The sequence below is a fragment of the Trachypithecus francoisi genome, unplaced genomic scaffold (genome assembly GCF_009764315.1).
Source record: "Trachypithecus francoisi isolate TF-2019V2 unplaced genomic scaffold, Tfra_2.0 Lachesis_group12, whole genome shotgun sequence".
In the NCBI taxonomy this organism is placed as follows: Eukaryota; Metazoa; Chordata; class Mammalia; order Primates; family Cercopithecidae; genus Trachypithecus; species Trachypithecus francoisi.
This window is the reverse complement of record NW_022681457.1, coordinates 103147716-103162202: the sequence shown is the minus strand read 5'-3', so window position 1 is coordinate 103162202 and position 14487 is coordinate 103147716. Positions and strand designations below refer to the sequence as shown.

Below are 14487 nucleotides of genomic sequence, written 5' to 3'. Positions count from 1 at the left end.
TCTCAGCTACTGGGGAAGCTGAAGTGGGAGGACCACCTAGACAGACCCCAGAGGTCGAGGCTGCAGTGAGCTGTGATCACACCATGTACTCCAGCCTGGGTGATGAAGTGAAATCCTGTTATCAAAAAAAAAGACACTAAAATATATATGCTGAATGTTCACTGCAGCTTTATTCATAATGACCAAATACACGGAAAAGTCAAAATGACCATCACTAGTAGAAAGGAATATAATATATAGTATATACTCACACACTGAAACAACGTACAGCACTGCTGGTCCCATGGGCTCATGCTTATAATCCCTTCACTTTGGGAGGCCGAAGTGGGCAGAATGCTTGAGCCCAGGAGTTCCAGACCAGCCTGGGCAACATATCGAGACCTCGTCCCCCACCAAAAAAAAAAAAAAAAAAAAAATTGTACAGCACTAAAAGTGAACACACTACTGCTTACACATAAATTAATCTTATAAAGTTGAGTGAAAGAAAACAGAAGCAGAAGAAATGATAATGTATTTATATACATAAAGTTCAACATAGCCAAATTAATCTGCTGAATTCAAAGTAAGGGTAAGTCGTTCCCTTCAAGGAAGAGAGGTACTAGTAACTGGTAGGAGAAAAATAGAAGATAAGGGTGTCTTGAAGTGCTAGTAATGTTTCGATCTTGGTGGTAGATACATGACAGATAAATTTCTTTTGTGATAATTAGTCAATCAAGTGTTACTCTTTTTGTTTTTTTTCTCTGAGACAGAGCTCACTCTGTCGCCCAGGCTGGAGTGCAGTGGCATGATCTCGGCTCACTGCAACCTCCGCCTCCCAGGTTCAAGCAATTCTCCTGCCTCAGCCTTCTGAGTAGCTGGGACTACAGGCACGCACAACCATGCCCTGCTAATTTTTTGTATTTTTAGTAGAGATGGGGTTTCACCATATTGGCCAGACTGGTCTCAAACTCCTGACCTCAGGTGATCCGCACACCTTGGCCTCCCTAAGCCCTGAGATTACAGGCATGAGCCACCGCACCCAGCCAATCAAGTGTTGTTCTTATGATTTGTGTGCTTTTCTGTATGTAAAAAAATAAATTTTCAAGCTGGGTACAGTGGCTCATGCCTGTAATCCCAGCACTATGGGACACTGAGGCAGGCAGATCGCTTGAGGCCTGGAGTTGAAGACCAGCCTGGCTAAGATGGTGAAACCCCATCTCTACTAAACAATACAAAAAAATAAGCCAGGCATGGTGGCACATTCAAGCTACTCAGGTGGCTGAGGCACAAGAATCACTTGAACCCAGGAGGGGGAGGGTACACTAAGCTAAGATCATGGCACTGCACTCCAGCCTAGGTGACAAAGCAAGATTGTCTCAAAAAACAATTAAAAGACAAATAATTGTTTAAATAAATTTTCAAAATTGAGACCATCCTGGCCAATATGGTGAAACCCCATCTCTACTGAAAATACAAAAAGTAGCTGGGAGTGGTGGCATGCGCTTGTAGATCCCAGCTATTTGGGAGGCTGAGGCAGGAGAATCACCTGAAACCGGGAGGTGGAGGCTGAAGGGAGTGAAGATCATGCCACTGCAATCCAGCCTGGGTGACAGAGCGAGACTCCGTCTCAAAAAATAAAGTATTAGTAATTATTAATGTATCAATTATAAATTTATAATAATTATTATAATTTTATAATTATGATTTTATAAGTGTAAATTATAGTTAATGTAATAATTATAAATTATTTTTCATGAGAACGATGAGAAAAATTCTAAACGGAATTTAGGTCTCACCTTATCAAAAAGTTTTTAAATATTATAAAATAATTAGAATTGTGGAATCAATACAGTTATTCAATGAAATTAATCAATGGCAAAAAAAATGGGGTTGAGAGGCTGGGCACGGTGGCTCACACCTATAATCCCAACATTTTGGGAGGCCAAGGCAGGCCGGTCACCTGAGGTCGAGAGTTCGAGAACAGTCTGACCAACATGGAGAAACCCCGTCTCTACTAAAAATACAAAATTAGCCAGGCGTGGTGGCACATGCCTATAATCCCAGCTACTCAGGAGGATAAGACAGGAGAATCGCTTGAACCCAGGAGGTAGAAGACACGGTGAGCTGACATTGCGCCACTGCACTCCAGCCTGGGCAATAAGAGCAAAACTCTGTCTCAAAAAAAAAAAAAAAAAAAATAGGGCTGAGAAATAACCCAAGTAAATATGGGAATTTGCCATGTAATAAAGGTGGCTTTTTAACTGGTGAGGGAAAAGACTGAATTGTTCAATAAACGGTTTAAAACAATTGAGTAGCCATTTGGTAAAAAGTAAAATTAAAATACTGATGGATCCCTACCTCAATGCATAAATCAAATTAAATTATAAAAACATAAAGGTTGCATAAAAGTAAACCATCAGTACTAAAACAAAACATGAGTGAATATTTTTATAACCTCAGAATTGGGAAATCCAGAAACCATTAAAAAAAGCATTCATAAATTTTACCACTTAAAAAAATCAAAAACTAATGTACCAAAAGGAAAAAAAGCCCACAAAGTCCAAAAATACCGCAGAAAATATCTTGGACTGAAATATTCAATAAACTAGGCCGGGCGCGGTGGCTCAAAGCCTATAATCCCAGCACTTTGGGAGGCCAAGGCAGGTGGATCACCTGAAGTAAGGAATTCAAGACCAGCCTGGCCAACGTGGTAAAACCCTGTCTCTACTGAAAATACAAACATTAGCCAGCAGTGGTGGCGCGTACCTGTAATCCCAGCTACTTGGGAGGTTGAAGCAAAGAATAGCTCGAACCTGGGAGGCAGAGGGTGCAGTGAGCTGAAATCGCACCATGGCACTCCAGCCTGGGAAACAGAGCGAGACTCCGTCTCAAAAAAAAAAAAAAAAGGAAAAAGAAAGAAATATTCAGCCAGGCAGGCACAGTGGCTCACGCCTGTAATCCAGCATTTTGGGAGGCTGAGGCGGGCAGATCACATGGTCAGTAGTTCAAGACCAGCCTGGCCAACATAGTGAAACCCCGTCTCTACAAAAATACAAAAATTAGCCAGGCATAGTGGTGGGCACCTGTAGTCTCAGCTACTTGGGAGGCTGAGGCAGGAGAGTCGCTTGAACCCGGGAGGCACAGGTTGCAGCGAGCTGAAATCACACCACTGCACTCCAGCCTGGGCGACACCCTGAGTCTCCGTCTCAAAAAAAAAAAAGAAAGAAATATTCAATAAGCTCTTGAAAATCAGTAAGAAAATGACCAACAATCCAGATCACACAATTCACAGGAGAAATACAAACGGCAAGTAAATATAAAAAGGAGACGGGACGCAGCGGCTCATGCCTGTAATCCCAGCACTTTGGGAAGCCAAAGCTGAGGATTGCTTGGGCCCAGGAGTTCAAGACTGTCCTGGGCAACATGAGATCCTATCTCTATAAAACTAAAAAATAAAATTAAAAAGATGCTCAACGTCACCAGCAAAAAATGGCAAATGAAAATAAGATGCTATTTTTCACTAATCAAATGGAAGTTGAGAATAGGAATGCTTTGAATAAGGTAATAGGCACACTCACTCTAGAGGACCAGGATAAATGGTATGAACTTTTGGCATCTATCAAAATTCTGAACAGTCCTTTTACCTCAACAATTTCTCATTTAGCAGCCTAAGTGAAAACACTCACTCAACACTCAAGATCAACGCAGAGGGCTGGCTAGGGCAGCACGGGTTGTAATATCAAAACCCAGAAACCCCAAAGTCCATCAACAGGAAACTGGTCAAATAAATTATAACGCAGGTTAGGCACAGTGGCTCACACCTGTAATCCCAGCACTTTGGGAGGGCAAAGTGGAAGGACTGCTTGAAATCAGGAAGTCAAGACCAGTCAGGGCAGCACAGCAAGACCCCATCTCTATTTTTAAATAAACTATATAACTGGCTGGGTGTGGTGGCTCTACTAAAAATACAAAAATTAGGTGGGTGTGGTGGCGGGGGCCTGTAATCCCAGCTACTCGGGAGGCTGAGGCAGGAGGATCGCTTGAACCCGGGAGGTGGAAGTTGCAGTGAGCCAAGATTGCCCCGTTGTACTCTAGCCTGGGCAACAAGAGCAAAACTCCATCTAAAATGATAATAATAATAATAATAATAATGAGGCAGATATGCATTTGGGGCTCCTGCTAAATGAGATTTTAGCTTCTCTTGTCACACACAAAATTTGTAACTGTGAGATAATAGATGTCAATCTGCTTCACTACAGTTACCATTTTACTATCTGTTAATGTATCCTACGTTATAGACCATAAACACAGTATCCTATGTTACATACCATAAACATACACAAAAATATTTTTTTAAAAAAGAATAGGACCGGGTACGGTGGCTCATGCCTGTAATCCCAGCACTTTGGGAGGCTGAGGCAGGCGGACTGCGAGGTCAGGAAATCGAGACCATCCTGGCCAACGCGGGGAACCACATCTCTACTAAAAATACAAATATTGGCTGGGTGTGGTGGTGCGCTCCTATAGTCCCAGCTACTCGGGAGGTTGAGGCAGGAGAATCGCTTGAATCTGGGAGGCAGAGGTTGCAGTGAGACAAGATCACGTCATTGCACTCCAGCCTGGCGACTGAGCAAGATCCTGTCTCAAAACAAACAAACAAACGAAAAAAGAATATTCGGGTGCGGCGGCTCACGCCTGTAATCCCACCACTTTGGGAGGCTGAGGAGAGTGGATCACCTGAAGTCAGGAGTTTGAGACCAGCCTGGCCAACAGGGTGAAACCCCATCTCTACTAAACTATAAAAATTAACCAAGCATGGTGGCCCATGCCTGTAGTCCCAGCTACTCTGGAGGCTGAGGCTCCAAGAATCACTTGAATCCAGGAGGCTGAGGTTGCAGTGAGCCAAAATCACACATTGCACTCCAGCCTGGGCAACAAAGCAAGACTCTCTCAAAAATAAATAAATAAATAAATAAGGCAGATTTACATGCATGAATAATAGAAACAAGTTGCAACAAAGTATGTATTGTGACTCCCCTTTTTTCTTTTTCCTTTTTTTTGAGACAGGGTCTTTCTCTGTCACCCAAGCTGGAGTGCAGCGGTATGATCTTGGCTCACTGCAACCTCCACCTTCCAGGCTCAAGCCACCCTCCCACCTCAGCGTAGCTGGGACTATGGGTCTTCATTAGGGTTATTTTGTTTGGTTGGTTGGTTTTTATTGAGACAGAGTCTCACTCTGTCACCCAGGTTGGAGTGCAGTGGCTCAATCTTGGCTCACTGCAACCTATACCTCCTGGGTTCAAGTGATTCTCGTGCCTCACCCTCCTGAGTAGCTGGAATTACAGGTGTATACCGCCACCATGCCTGGCTAATTTAGTAGAAATGGGTTTTTGCCATGTTGACTAGACTGGTCTCAAACTCCTGACCTCAAGTAATCCTCCCACCTCGGCCTAACAAAGTGTTGGGATTACAGGCGTGAGCCACCGCGCATGACCCTCATTAGGATTTTGGACTAGAGCTACAAAGCCACTGATGTAAGGTGGCATGACACTGGCTTTCTACGGTGCTTCACACATTTCTGTAATGTTTTAATTTGGTAATAGCCATATGATGTTTCCCTAATGAGAACAAGACACTGTACTCCTATACATGGCTGGAAATATAAGCAAATTCAGTCTTTGAAAATTCATGGCCGGGCGCGGTGGCTCAAGCCTGTAATCCCAGCACTTTGGGAGGCTGAGACGGGCGGATCACGAGGTCAGGAGTTTGAGACCATCCTGGCTAACACGGTGAAACCCCGTCTCTACTAAAAAAATACAAAAAGCTAGCCAGGCAAGGTGGCTGGCGCCTGTAGTCCCAGCTACTCGAGAGGCTGAGGCAGGAGAATGGCGTAAACCCGGGAGGCGGAGCTTGCAGTGAGCTGAGATCCGGCCACTGCACTCCAGGCCCGGGCGACAGAGCAAGACCTCGTCTCAAAAAAAAAAAGAAAATTCATATCAAGGCTGGGCATACTGACATGCACTTGTAATCCCAGCTACTCAGGAAGCTGAGGAAGGAAGATAGTTTCAGCCCAGGAGTTTGAGACCAGCCTAAGCAACATAGTAAGACCCCCGCCTCAAAAACAAAACAAAACAAATTTCATATCAAAAAACTGTAACAAAAAGAAACTGTAATAAAAGAAATACGTATTAAACATATGACACCCTTTGCACTAGATCAAAAGGTGTGACTAACACATTATGTGGGTGAGGGTATGATATATATGTAAGACACTCACACATTGACAGGGAAACATAAAGAGAAACCCTCATTCTGAGGGGCAATTTAGCAATATGGATCAAAATGAAAAACATACATCCCGTACCAAACTATTTTACTTCCAGGAACTTACTTGACCACTGACCTCACTGTGAGCAAACAAGTCTGCCCTCAAGACATACAATATTTGCAGAGTTCTGTAGACAGAGGATTTTAGTATACACTGCTTTCATCCTGTGATTGTCCTAAGTACTTTCAGAAATGTAAACAGTCCTGACACATGTGGTCTTTGAATGTGGTCAAACACCTCATTCTTCAGCTTTGGTATCTCATAACGAATTGTTGCATAAAGTATGAAAAATACATATTGGTGATACTATTTATTTATTTAATCTCTTCTTGCAAAGAGAAGAAATAAACAAAAGGAGAAAGGCTCATGCCTGGAATCCCAGCAATTTAGGAGGCTGAGGAGGTAGGACTGCTAGAGCCCAAGAGTTTGAGACCAGCCTGGACAACGTGGCAAGACTCTGTCTCCATAAAAAAGGAGAAAGTGGATAGTGTCTTGTCTCAAAAAAAAAGAAGAAAGTGAGTAGAAAGAGAGCTTTTTGGATAGCTAAACAAAAGCTGACAGGGCCAGGCACAGTGGCTCATGCCTGTAATCCCAGCACTTTGGGAAGCCAAGGCGGGGGGATCCCTGAGGTCAGGCATTCGAGACCAGCCTGACCTACAGGGCAGAACCCCATCTCTACTAAAAATACAAAAATTAGCCGGGCGTGGTGGTGGGTGCCTGCAATCCCAGCTACTCAGGAAGCTAAGGCAGGAAAACCGCTTGAACCCGGGAGGCAGAGGTTGCAGTGAGCCAAGATTGAACCACTACACCCAGCCTGGACAACAGAGTGAGACTCCATCTGAAAAAAAAAAAAAACCACCAAAAATTAGCCGAGTGTGGTGGAGCATGCTTGTAGTCACAGCTACTTGGGAGGCTGAGGTAGGAGGATGGCTGAAGTCCCTGGGAGGCAGAGGTCGCACTGGGCTAAGACTGCACCACTGTACTCCAGTCTGGGCAACAGAGCCAGACTTTGTCTCATAAAATTAACTAATTCATTAATTAAAACTGCTCAAACCTTGGGTGAGGTGTGGCTTCTTACAAGACCAAAAGCATCAAAGAAATAGTACAATGTTGGGGCCAGGTAGTTCACACCTGTAATCCCAGTACTCTGGGAAGCTGAAGCAGGACTGCTTGAGGCTAAAGGTTCAAGGTCAGCCTGGGTAACATAGCAAGACCCCAACTCTACAAAAAATACCAAAACAATTAGCTGGGTGTGGTGGTACAACCTGCAGTTGTACCTACTGGGGATGTTGAGGCAAAAAGATCACTTGAGCCCAGGAGTTTAAGGCTACAGTGGGCTACGATCACACCACTGCTCTCAAGGCTGGGCAACAAAGTAAGACCCTGCTTCATTAATAAGAATAAGAAGATGGAGAAGAAAAAGAAATTGGACTACATCAACATTAAAAGCTTTTGTACTGAAAATGATACCACCAATAAAATTAAAAGCCACAGAAATTAGAAAAAATATTTCCAAATCATGTATCTAATAAGGGACTTACATGCAGTATATATAAAGAACACAACTCAGCCGGATGCAGTGGCTCATGCCTGTAATCCTAGCACTTTGGGAGGCTGAGGTAGGCGTATCACAAGGTCAGGAATTTATGACCAGCCTGGACAGCATGGTGAAACCCCGTCTCCACTAAATATACCAAAAAAAAATTAGCTAGGCGTGGTGGTGTGAGCCTGTAGTTCCAGCTATTCGGGAGGCTGAGGCAGGAGAATCACTTGAACCTGGGAGGTGGTGGTTGCAGTGAGCCGAGATGGCACCACTGCACTCTAGCCTGGGTGACAGAGCGAGATTCCGTCTCAAAAAAAACAAAACAAAAACAAGACCAAAACAAGATCACAACTCAATAATAAAAAGGTAACTCAGGCCGGGCGCGGTGGCTCAAGCCTGTAATCCCAGCACTTTGGGAGGCCGAGACGGGCGGATCACGAGGTCAGGAGATCGAGACCATCCTGGCTAACACGGTGAAACCCCGTCTCTACTAAAAATACAAAAACTAGCTGGGCGAAGTGGCGGGCGCCTGTAGTCCCAGCTACTCGGGAGGCTGAGGCAGGAGAATGGCGTAAACCCAGGAGGCGGAGCTTGCAGTGAGCTGAGATCCGGCCACTGCACTCCAGTCCGGGGCGACAGAGTGAGACTCCGCCTCAAAAAAAAAAAAAAAGGTAACTCAATTTAAAAGCATGCAAAGGATTTAAACAGACATCTCTCCAAAAAAGATGTATGCATGGCCAATAAGTACACAAAAAGATGTTTAATATGATTACTCATCAATGAAATGCAAATCAAAACATAAAAGACACCACTTCACACCCACTAGGATAGCTAAAAGAAAAAAGGCAGTAACAAGTACAGGGACATGCAGCAATTGGAATCCTCACACACTGCTTGTGAATATGGAAAATAGCGTAGCCACTCTGGAAAGCAACCTGATAATTCCTCAAAATATTAAACACAGGCATGGTAGTTCGTGCCTATAGTCCCAGCTACCAGGGAAGCTGAGGCAGGAGGATTGACTGAGCCCGGGAGTTCAAGGACAGCCTATACAACATAGCAAGACCCTCATATTAAAAAAAAAAAAAAAAAAAGCCAAAAAAAAAAGGCCATGAACTCATGCAAGCGCAGCATTTTAGGGGGCCAAGGCAGGAGGATCACTTGAAGCAAGGAGTTCAAGATCAGCCTGGGCACTAAAGTGGGACTCCATTTCCACAAAAAAAAATTTTTTTTTTTTTTTTTTTTTTTGAGTCTCACTCTGTCACCCAGGCTGGAGTGATGCAGTAGTGCAATCTTGGCTCACTGCAAGCTCCGCCTCCCAGGTTCATGCCATTCTCCTGCCTCAGCCTCCTGAGTAGCTGGGACTACAGGCATCCACCACCATGCCTGGCTAACTTTTTGTATTTTTAGTAGAGACAGGGTTTCACCATGTTGGCCAGGATGGTCTCGATCTCCTGACCTCGTGATCCGCCTGCGTCGGCCTCCCAACGTGCTGGGATTACAGGCGTGAGCTACCACACCTGGCAAAAAAAATTTTTTTAATTAGCCACGTGTTGTGGCATGCGCCTGTAGTGGCAGGAGGCTGAGGCGGGAGGATTCCTTGAGCCCAGGAGTTCAAGGCTGCAGTGAGCCATGATTGCACTGCAATCCAGTCTGGGTTACAGAGTGAGACTTCAATTTAAAAAATAAATAAGTAAAAGTTAAAAGTGCTGGGTGAGGTGGCTCAAGCCTGTAATCTCAGCACTCTGGGAGGCCGAGGTGGGTGGATCACCCGAGATCAGGAGTTCAAGACCAGCATGGCCAACTTGGCGAAACCCAGTCTCTACTAAAAAATACAAAAAATTAGCCGGGTGTGGTGGTGGGCACCTGTAAGCCCAGCGACTGGGAGGCTGAGGCACGAGAATCGCTTGAACCTAGGAGGCGGAGGTTGCAGTGAGCTGAGATGTCACCACTACACTCCAGCCTGGGCAACAGAGAGAGACTCTGTCTCAAAAAATAATAATAATAATAATAATAGAGCTAAAAGTTACCACACAACCCAACAATCCCACTTCCAGTTCTATAATCAAGAGAAATAAAAACAAATGCCCACATAAAAACTACTACATGAACGTTCATAGCAACATTATTCATAATAACCAAAAAGTACAACCCAAATGTCTATCAGCAGATGAATGCAAATAAAAAATGTGGTAGATACAGAGATATGATGGCATACTGTTATTACTTTTTTTTTTTGAGACAGAGTCTCGCTCTGTCGCCCAGGCTGGAGTGCAGTGGCGCGATCCGGCTCACTGCAAGCTCTGCCTTCCGGGTTCATGCCATTCTCCTGCCCCAGCCTCCCGAGCTGCTGGGACTACAGGCACTCGCCACCACGCCCGGCTAATTTTTTGTATTCTTTAGTAGAGACGGGGGTTTCACTGTGTTAGCCAGCATGGTCTCGATCTCCTGACCCCGTAATCTGCCCGCCTCAGCTTCCCAAAGTGCTGGGATTACAGGTGTAAGCCACCACGCCCGGCCGATGGCATATTATTGATCAATAAAAAGAAAAGAGGCAACAAGCACATGAAAAGACGCTGAACTCATTAGTCACTAGGAAAATGCAAATCAAATCCACAAAGATGTATCACTTCACACCCAACTAGGAGGGCCTAATCAGAAAAACAGAAAATAGTACGTGTTTATGAGGATGATGAGGCAGTTGAACCCTCATACGTCACTGGTGGGAACGTAAATCGGTACAACCACTGTGGAAAAGTTTCACGGTTCAGTAAGTTAAACACAGAATTGACTGTGTATGACCCAGTAATTCCACTCCCAGGTAAAGAACTGAAATCGGATGTTCAAACCAAAACTTGCATGCAAATATTCAGAGAAGTCCTACTCAAAATAACCAAAAGTTGGAAGTTATCAAAATGTCCCTCAACTGATGAAGAGCTATATAAAATGTGGCATCATCCATAAAATGGAATACTACTCAGCCGTAAGGAATAAAGTACTGACACATTGCAGGAGGGATAACCCTTGGAAACATTATACTAAGTGAAACCAGACACAAATGGCCACGTACTGTATAACTCCATTGCTGTAATATTCCATGGAAATAGCAATAGAAAAATCCAGAGACAGAAAGTAGATTAGCAGTTGCCAGGGGCTGGGGGAGGGGGAAAAGTGGGACGTGACTAACAGATGTTCAGTTTCCTTTTAGGATAATGAAAAGTTCTGGAACCAGACAGTGGTGATGGTTGTACAACACTATAAAGGTATTGAAACCCACCGAATTGTGCACTTTAAGATGGTAAACACTGTTATATGTATTTCCCAGGTATTTTTTTAATGAAGTGCTGAAACATGCTACAACATGGATGACCCTTAAATACATGGTAAGTAAAGGAAATCAGTCACAAAAGTCTACGTATTTTAGGATTCCATTTATATAAAATGTCCAGAATAGGGAAATTTAGAGACAGAACATACAGAGAATACAGAGGCCAAGATAAGATAATTTTTTTTTGTTTTTTTTTTTTGAGACAAAGTCTGGCCCTGTTGCCCAGGCTGGAGTGCAGTGGCACCATCTTGGCTCACTGCAACCTCCACCTCCCAGGTTCAAGCGATTCTCCTGCCTCAGCCACCCCAGTAGCTGGGATTACAGGCGCCCGCCACCACGCCCGGCTAATTTTTGTATTTTTTGTAGAGACGGGGGTTTCACCATGCTGGCCAGGCTGGTCTCGAACTCCTGACCTCGTGATCTGCTCGTCTCGGCCTCCCAAAGTGCTGGGCTTACAGGCATGAGCCACCGCACCGGGTCTATTCTTTTTTTCTTTTAAAAACTGTGTGGCTCACGCCTGTAATCCCAGCACTTTAGGAGGCCGAGGCGGGTGGATTACGAGGTCAGGAGATCGAGACCATCCTGGCTAACACAATGAAACCCCGTCTCTACTAAAAACACACAAAATATTTTTTTAATGTATTCTTTTTTAAAATTTTTCCAGCGTCTCACGCCGCTGTCTTGGAAAAAAAAAAAAAAGAAAGAAAAAGTATCGGCCAGGTGGGCAGTGGCTCACGCCTGGAATCCCAGCACTTTGGGAGGCCAAGGCAGGCAAATTACCTGAGGTCAGGATTTCGAGACCAGCCTGACCAACATGGAGAAACCTGTCTCTACTAAAAAAAAAAAAAAAAAAAAAAAAAAATTAGCCGGACATGATGGTGCATGCCTGTAATCCCAGCTATTTAGGAGGCTGAGGCAGGAGAATCGCTTGAACCAGGGAGGTAGAGGTTGCAGTGAGCTGAGATCGCGCCATTGCACTTCAGCCTGAGCAACAAGAGCGAAACACTATCTCAATAAATAAATAAATTCTCTCTCTCTCTCTCTCTCTCTCTCTCTCTATTGGCCCAGCATGCTGGCTCACGCCTGTAATCCCAGAGGAGGTGGGCAGATCGCTTGAGCCCAGAGCTCAAGACCAGCCTGGCCAACATGGCGAAAACCCGTCTCTACTAAAAATATAAAATTGAGTCGGGCGTGGTGGCCCATGCCTCTCATTCCAGCTACTCGGGAGGCTGAGGTGGGAGGATCACTTGAGCCAGGGAAGTGGAGGTTACAGTGAGCTGAGCTTGTGCCACTGCACTCCAGCCTGGGTGACAGAGTGAGACCCTGGCTCACAAACAACCAGAACTATTAAGAGTTTACATTATTTGGTTAGTCTGGAAACTAATTATGTTGAGAAACTGACTGAAGCTTGATTATTTCTATTATACACAGGCTTCAGTCATTCCAGAACTTACTGTTAAAGTAAGATTTACCCTCCTTGTGAGACAGACGCCCAGAGCTTGGACTTGTTCGTTTGCTTTATAGAAACTCCCTAACTTATTTCACGTCTCAGACTAGACTTTAAGCTCCAAAGCCCGAGACCATACTTCCATTCCTTCAGGATCCCCCAGCGGAATGTAAAAACTCCAGAAAGCATTTCCTAAATGCCTGCCGAAAGACGGCTACTGAGCATGCCCGGCTTGGCCAAGTCAATTTCAACAACGTTCTGAAACAAAAACTAATAGTTCCCACGTTACAAGGTGGAAAAAAGGGAACAAACGGGAGCAAAGCCTAAGGATTCAATCTACAAGAGGGGGTTAAGGAAAGGCAAGGTTCAAGGGCGGGGCAGACGTGAAGGACAGCACTATCACAGCTCAAACTTGGTACTCGGTAAAGTGGTGTCAAACCAGAACGACCAAAGCAAAGCTAAAAAAAAAAAAAAAAAAAAACTAGATTAACGAGTGAGGGAAGGTCAACGGGGGTGCAGGGTATCGATGACGTAGGCTGACCACAGTTTTTTCTAAAGCTGCCCTCTCCAAAAATAATACTAAGATGATCAGGCCTTCGGTGTCAACACCAACAAGATACACTGTGATTAAGCTCACTTTCAAAGTTCCTTTTTACAAACGAAAGAGCCGTGATGTGGCCAAGATACCCCAGCCATCAACGCTTGCTAAGCTCTCGGCTCCTGCCTTCATCTCCACCGCCATCTTCCGGATGGGAACCCAAACCTTCCTAAAGTGCTTTGGCCAGCATCACCTCCGCGCACAGCCTGGGAAGGCTGCGTTTCCCAGGTCGCGCAGACGGCGCAAAAGGAAAAACTCCACCTCGCTCGGCTTGCGCCTCCCAAATGTACGCAAAGGGCTGGCCGTCTTCCTTCCCCCCACCCCGCCCCGGCTTTCCAAGGTCCGGCGCAAGGGGCCCGCGAGGCGCGGTGCGCGGGCCTCACCTGCACACGCCGCGAATGCAGGGCTCCAACCAGATGCGGTAAGCGGTCTCGATGTGCTCCTGCGACACCTCCTCGGGCCGCACCGTCTCCGCCCAGCGCCAGGCCGCCTTCTCCAGCTGCAGCCGCGGGGCCATGGCCTTGGCCCCAGGAACGCCTCCCGAGCCAGACCGCCGCCGCCGCCGCGGTCTGCACCGCCGCCCCAATGGGCTCCGCCACCTGCCAGCGAGGAGGACCCGGCGCTCCCTCAGGCAGCTGGCCAGTCAATCACCTGTGCGCGCCACTACCGCCGCGCCCGCCCGCGCCCGACCCGCACGACCAGCCGCAAAGCGCCGCCGTCGACACCCGACACACCCCGCGCCCGCGGACGTTAAAGGTGGACTCCCCACCGCGCTAGGCGCATGCGCGTTCCCAGCAGCCTCTGCGCCTCCCGCGCCCCTAACCCGACGGGCTGAGGAAGAGGAAGCGTACGTCCGAGGCAGTCTTGCCACGTCCTCACTGGTGCTGCTGAAAAAGCAGCGTCTCAGCCCCCGTTCAGGGCGGCACCCTACGTACCACTACTCTAACAAACCAGTGCCTCGAAAACTAGTTCTTGGCTCCAGTACTTCCCTTTTAACCATGAAGTTTTCACGCTAGAGGCTACTCAGCACACACCATAGGCCCGTCCAGACTGTGGAGTGTGACCTGTTTAGGGTCAAAACCGAGTCGCCAAAGAAACCAGGGTCGGCTCTTTAGAGGGAGATTTAACTTGAGCCTGGAGCGGTTCCGAACCCCTTTCCCGAGCCCTCCTGACGTCATAGGACGTTCTAACCTTTTCCTGTGCTGGGGTGGGACTACGTGTCCCGGCATGCCCTGCGTCCTGTCACTCACTGTGAGGCATGCTG

The 14487-nt window shown here is 46.1% G+C and overlaps 1 protein-coding gene across 3 annotated transcripts in view; it reads right to left on the bottom strand.

Moving 5' to 3' along the window:
- The window catches only part of USP48 (ubiquitin specific peptidase 48), a 111937-nt gene extending 97542 nt beyond the window's left edge, over window positions 1–14395 (bottom strand). For all 3 annotated transcript variants that reach the window (XM_033227934.1, XM_033227935.1, XM_033227936.1), the window contains exon 1: window positions 13607–14395. In XM_033227934.1, the coding sequence (XP_033083825.1) occupies window positions 13607–13740 (134 nt within the window). In that variant the 5' untranslated portion in view covers window positions 13741–14395. The remainder of the gene's footprint in view (window positions 1–13606) is intronic.
- Between the last annotated feature and the right edge of the window lie 92 nt (window positions 14396–14487).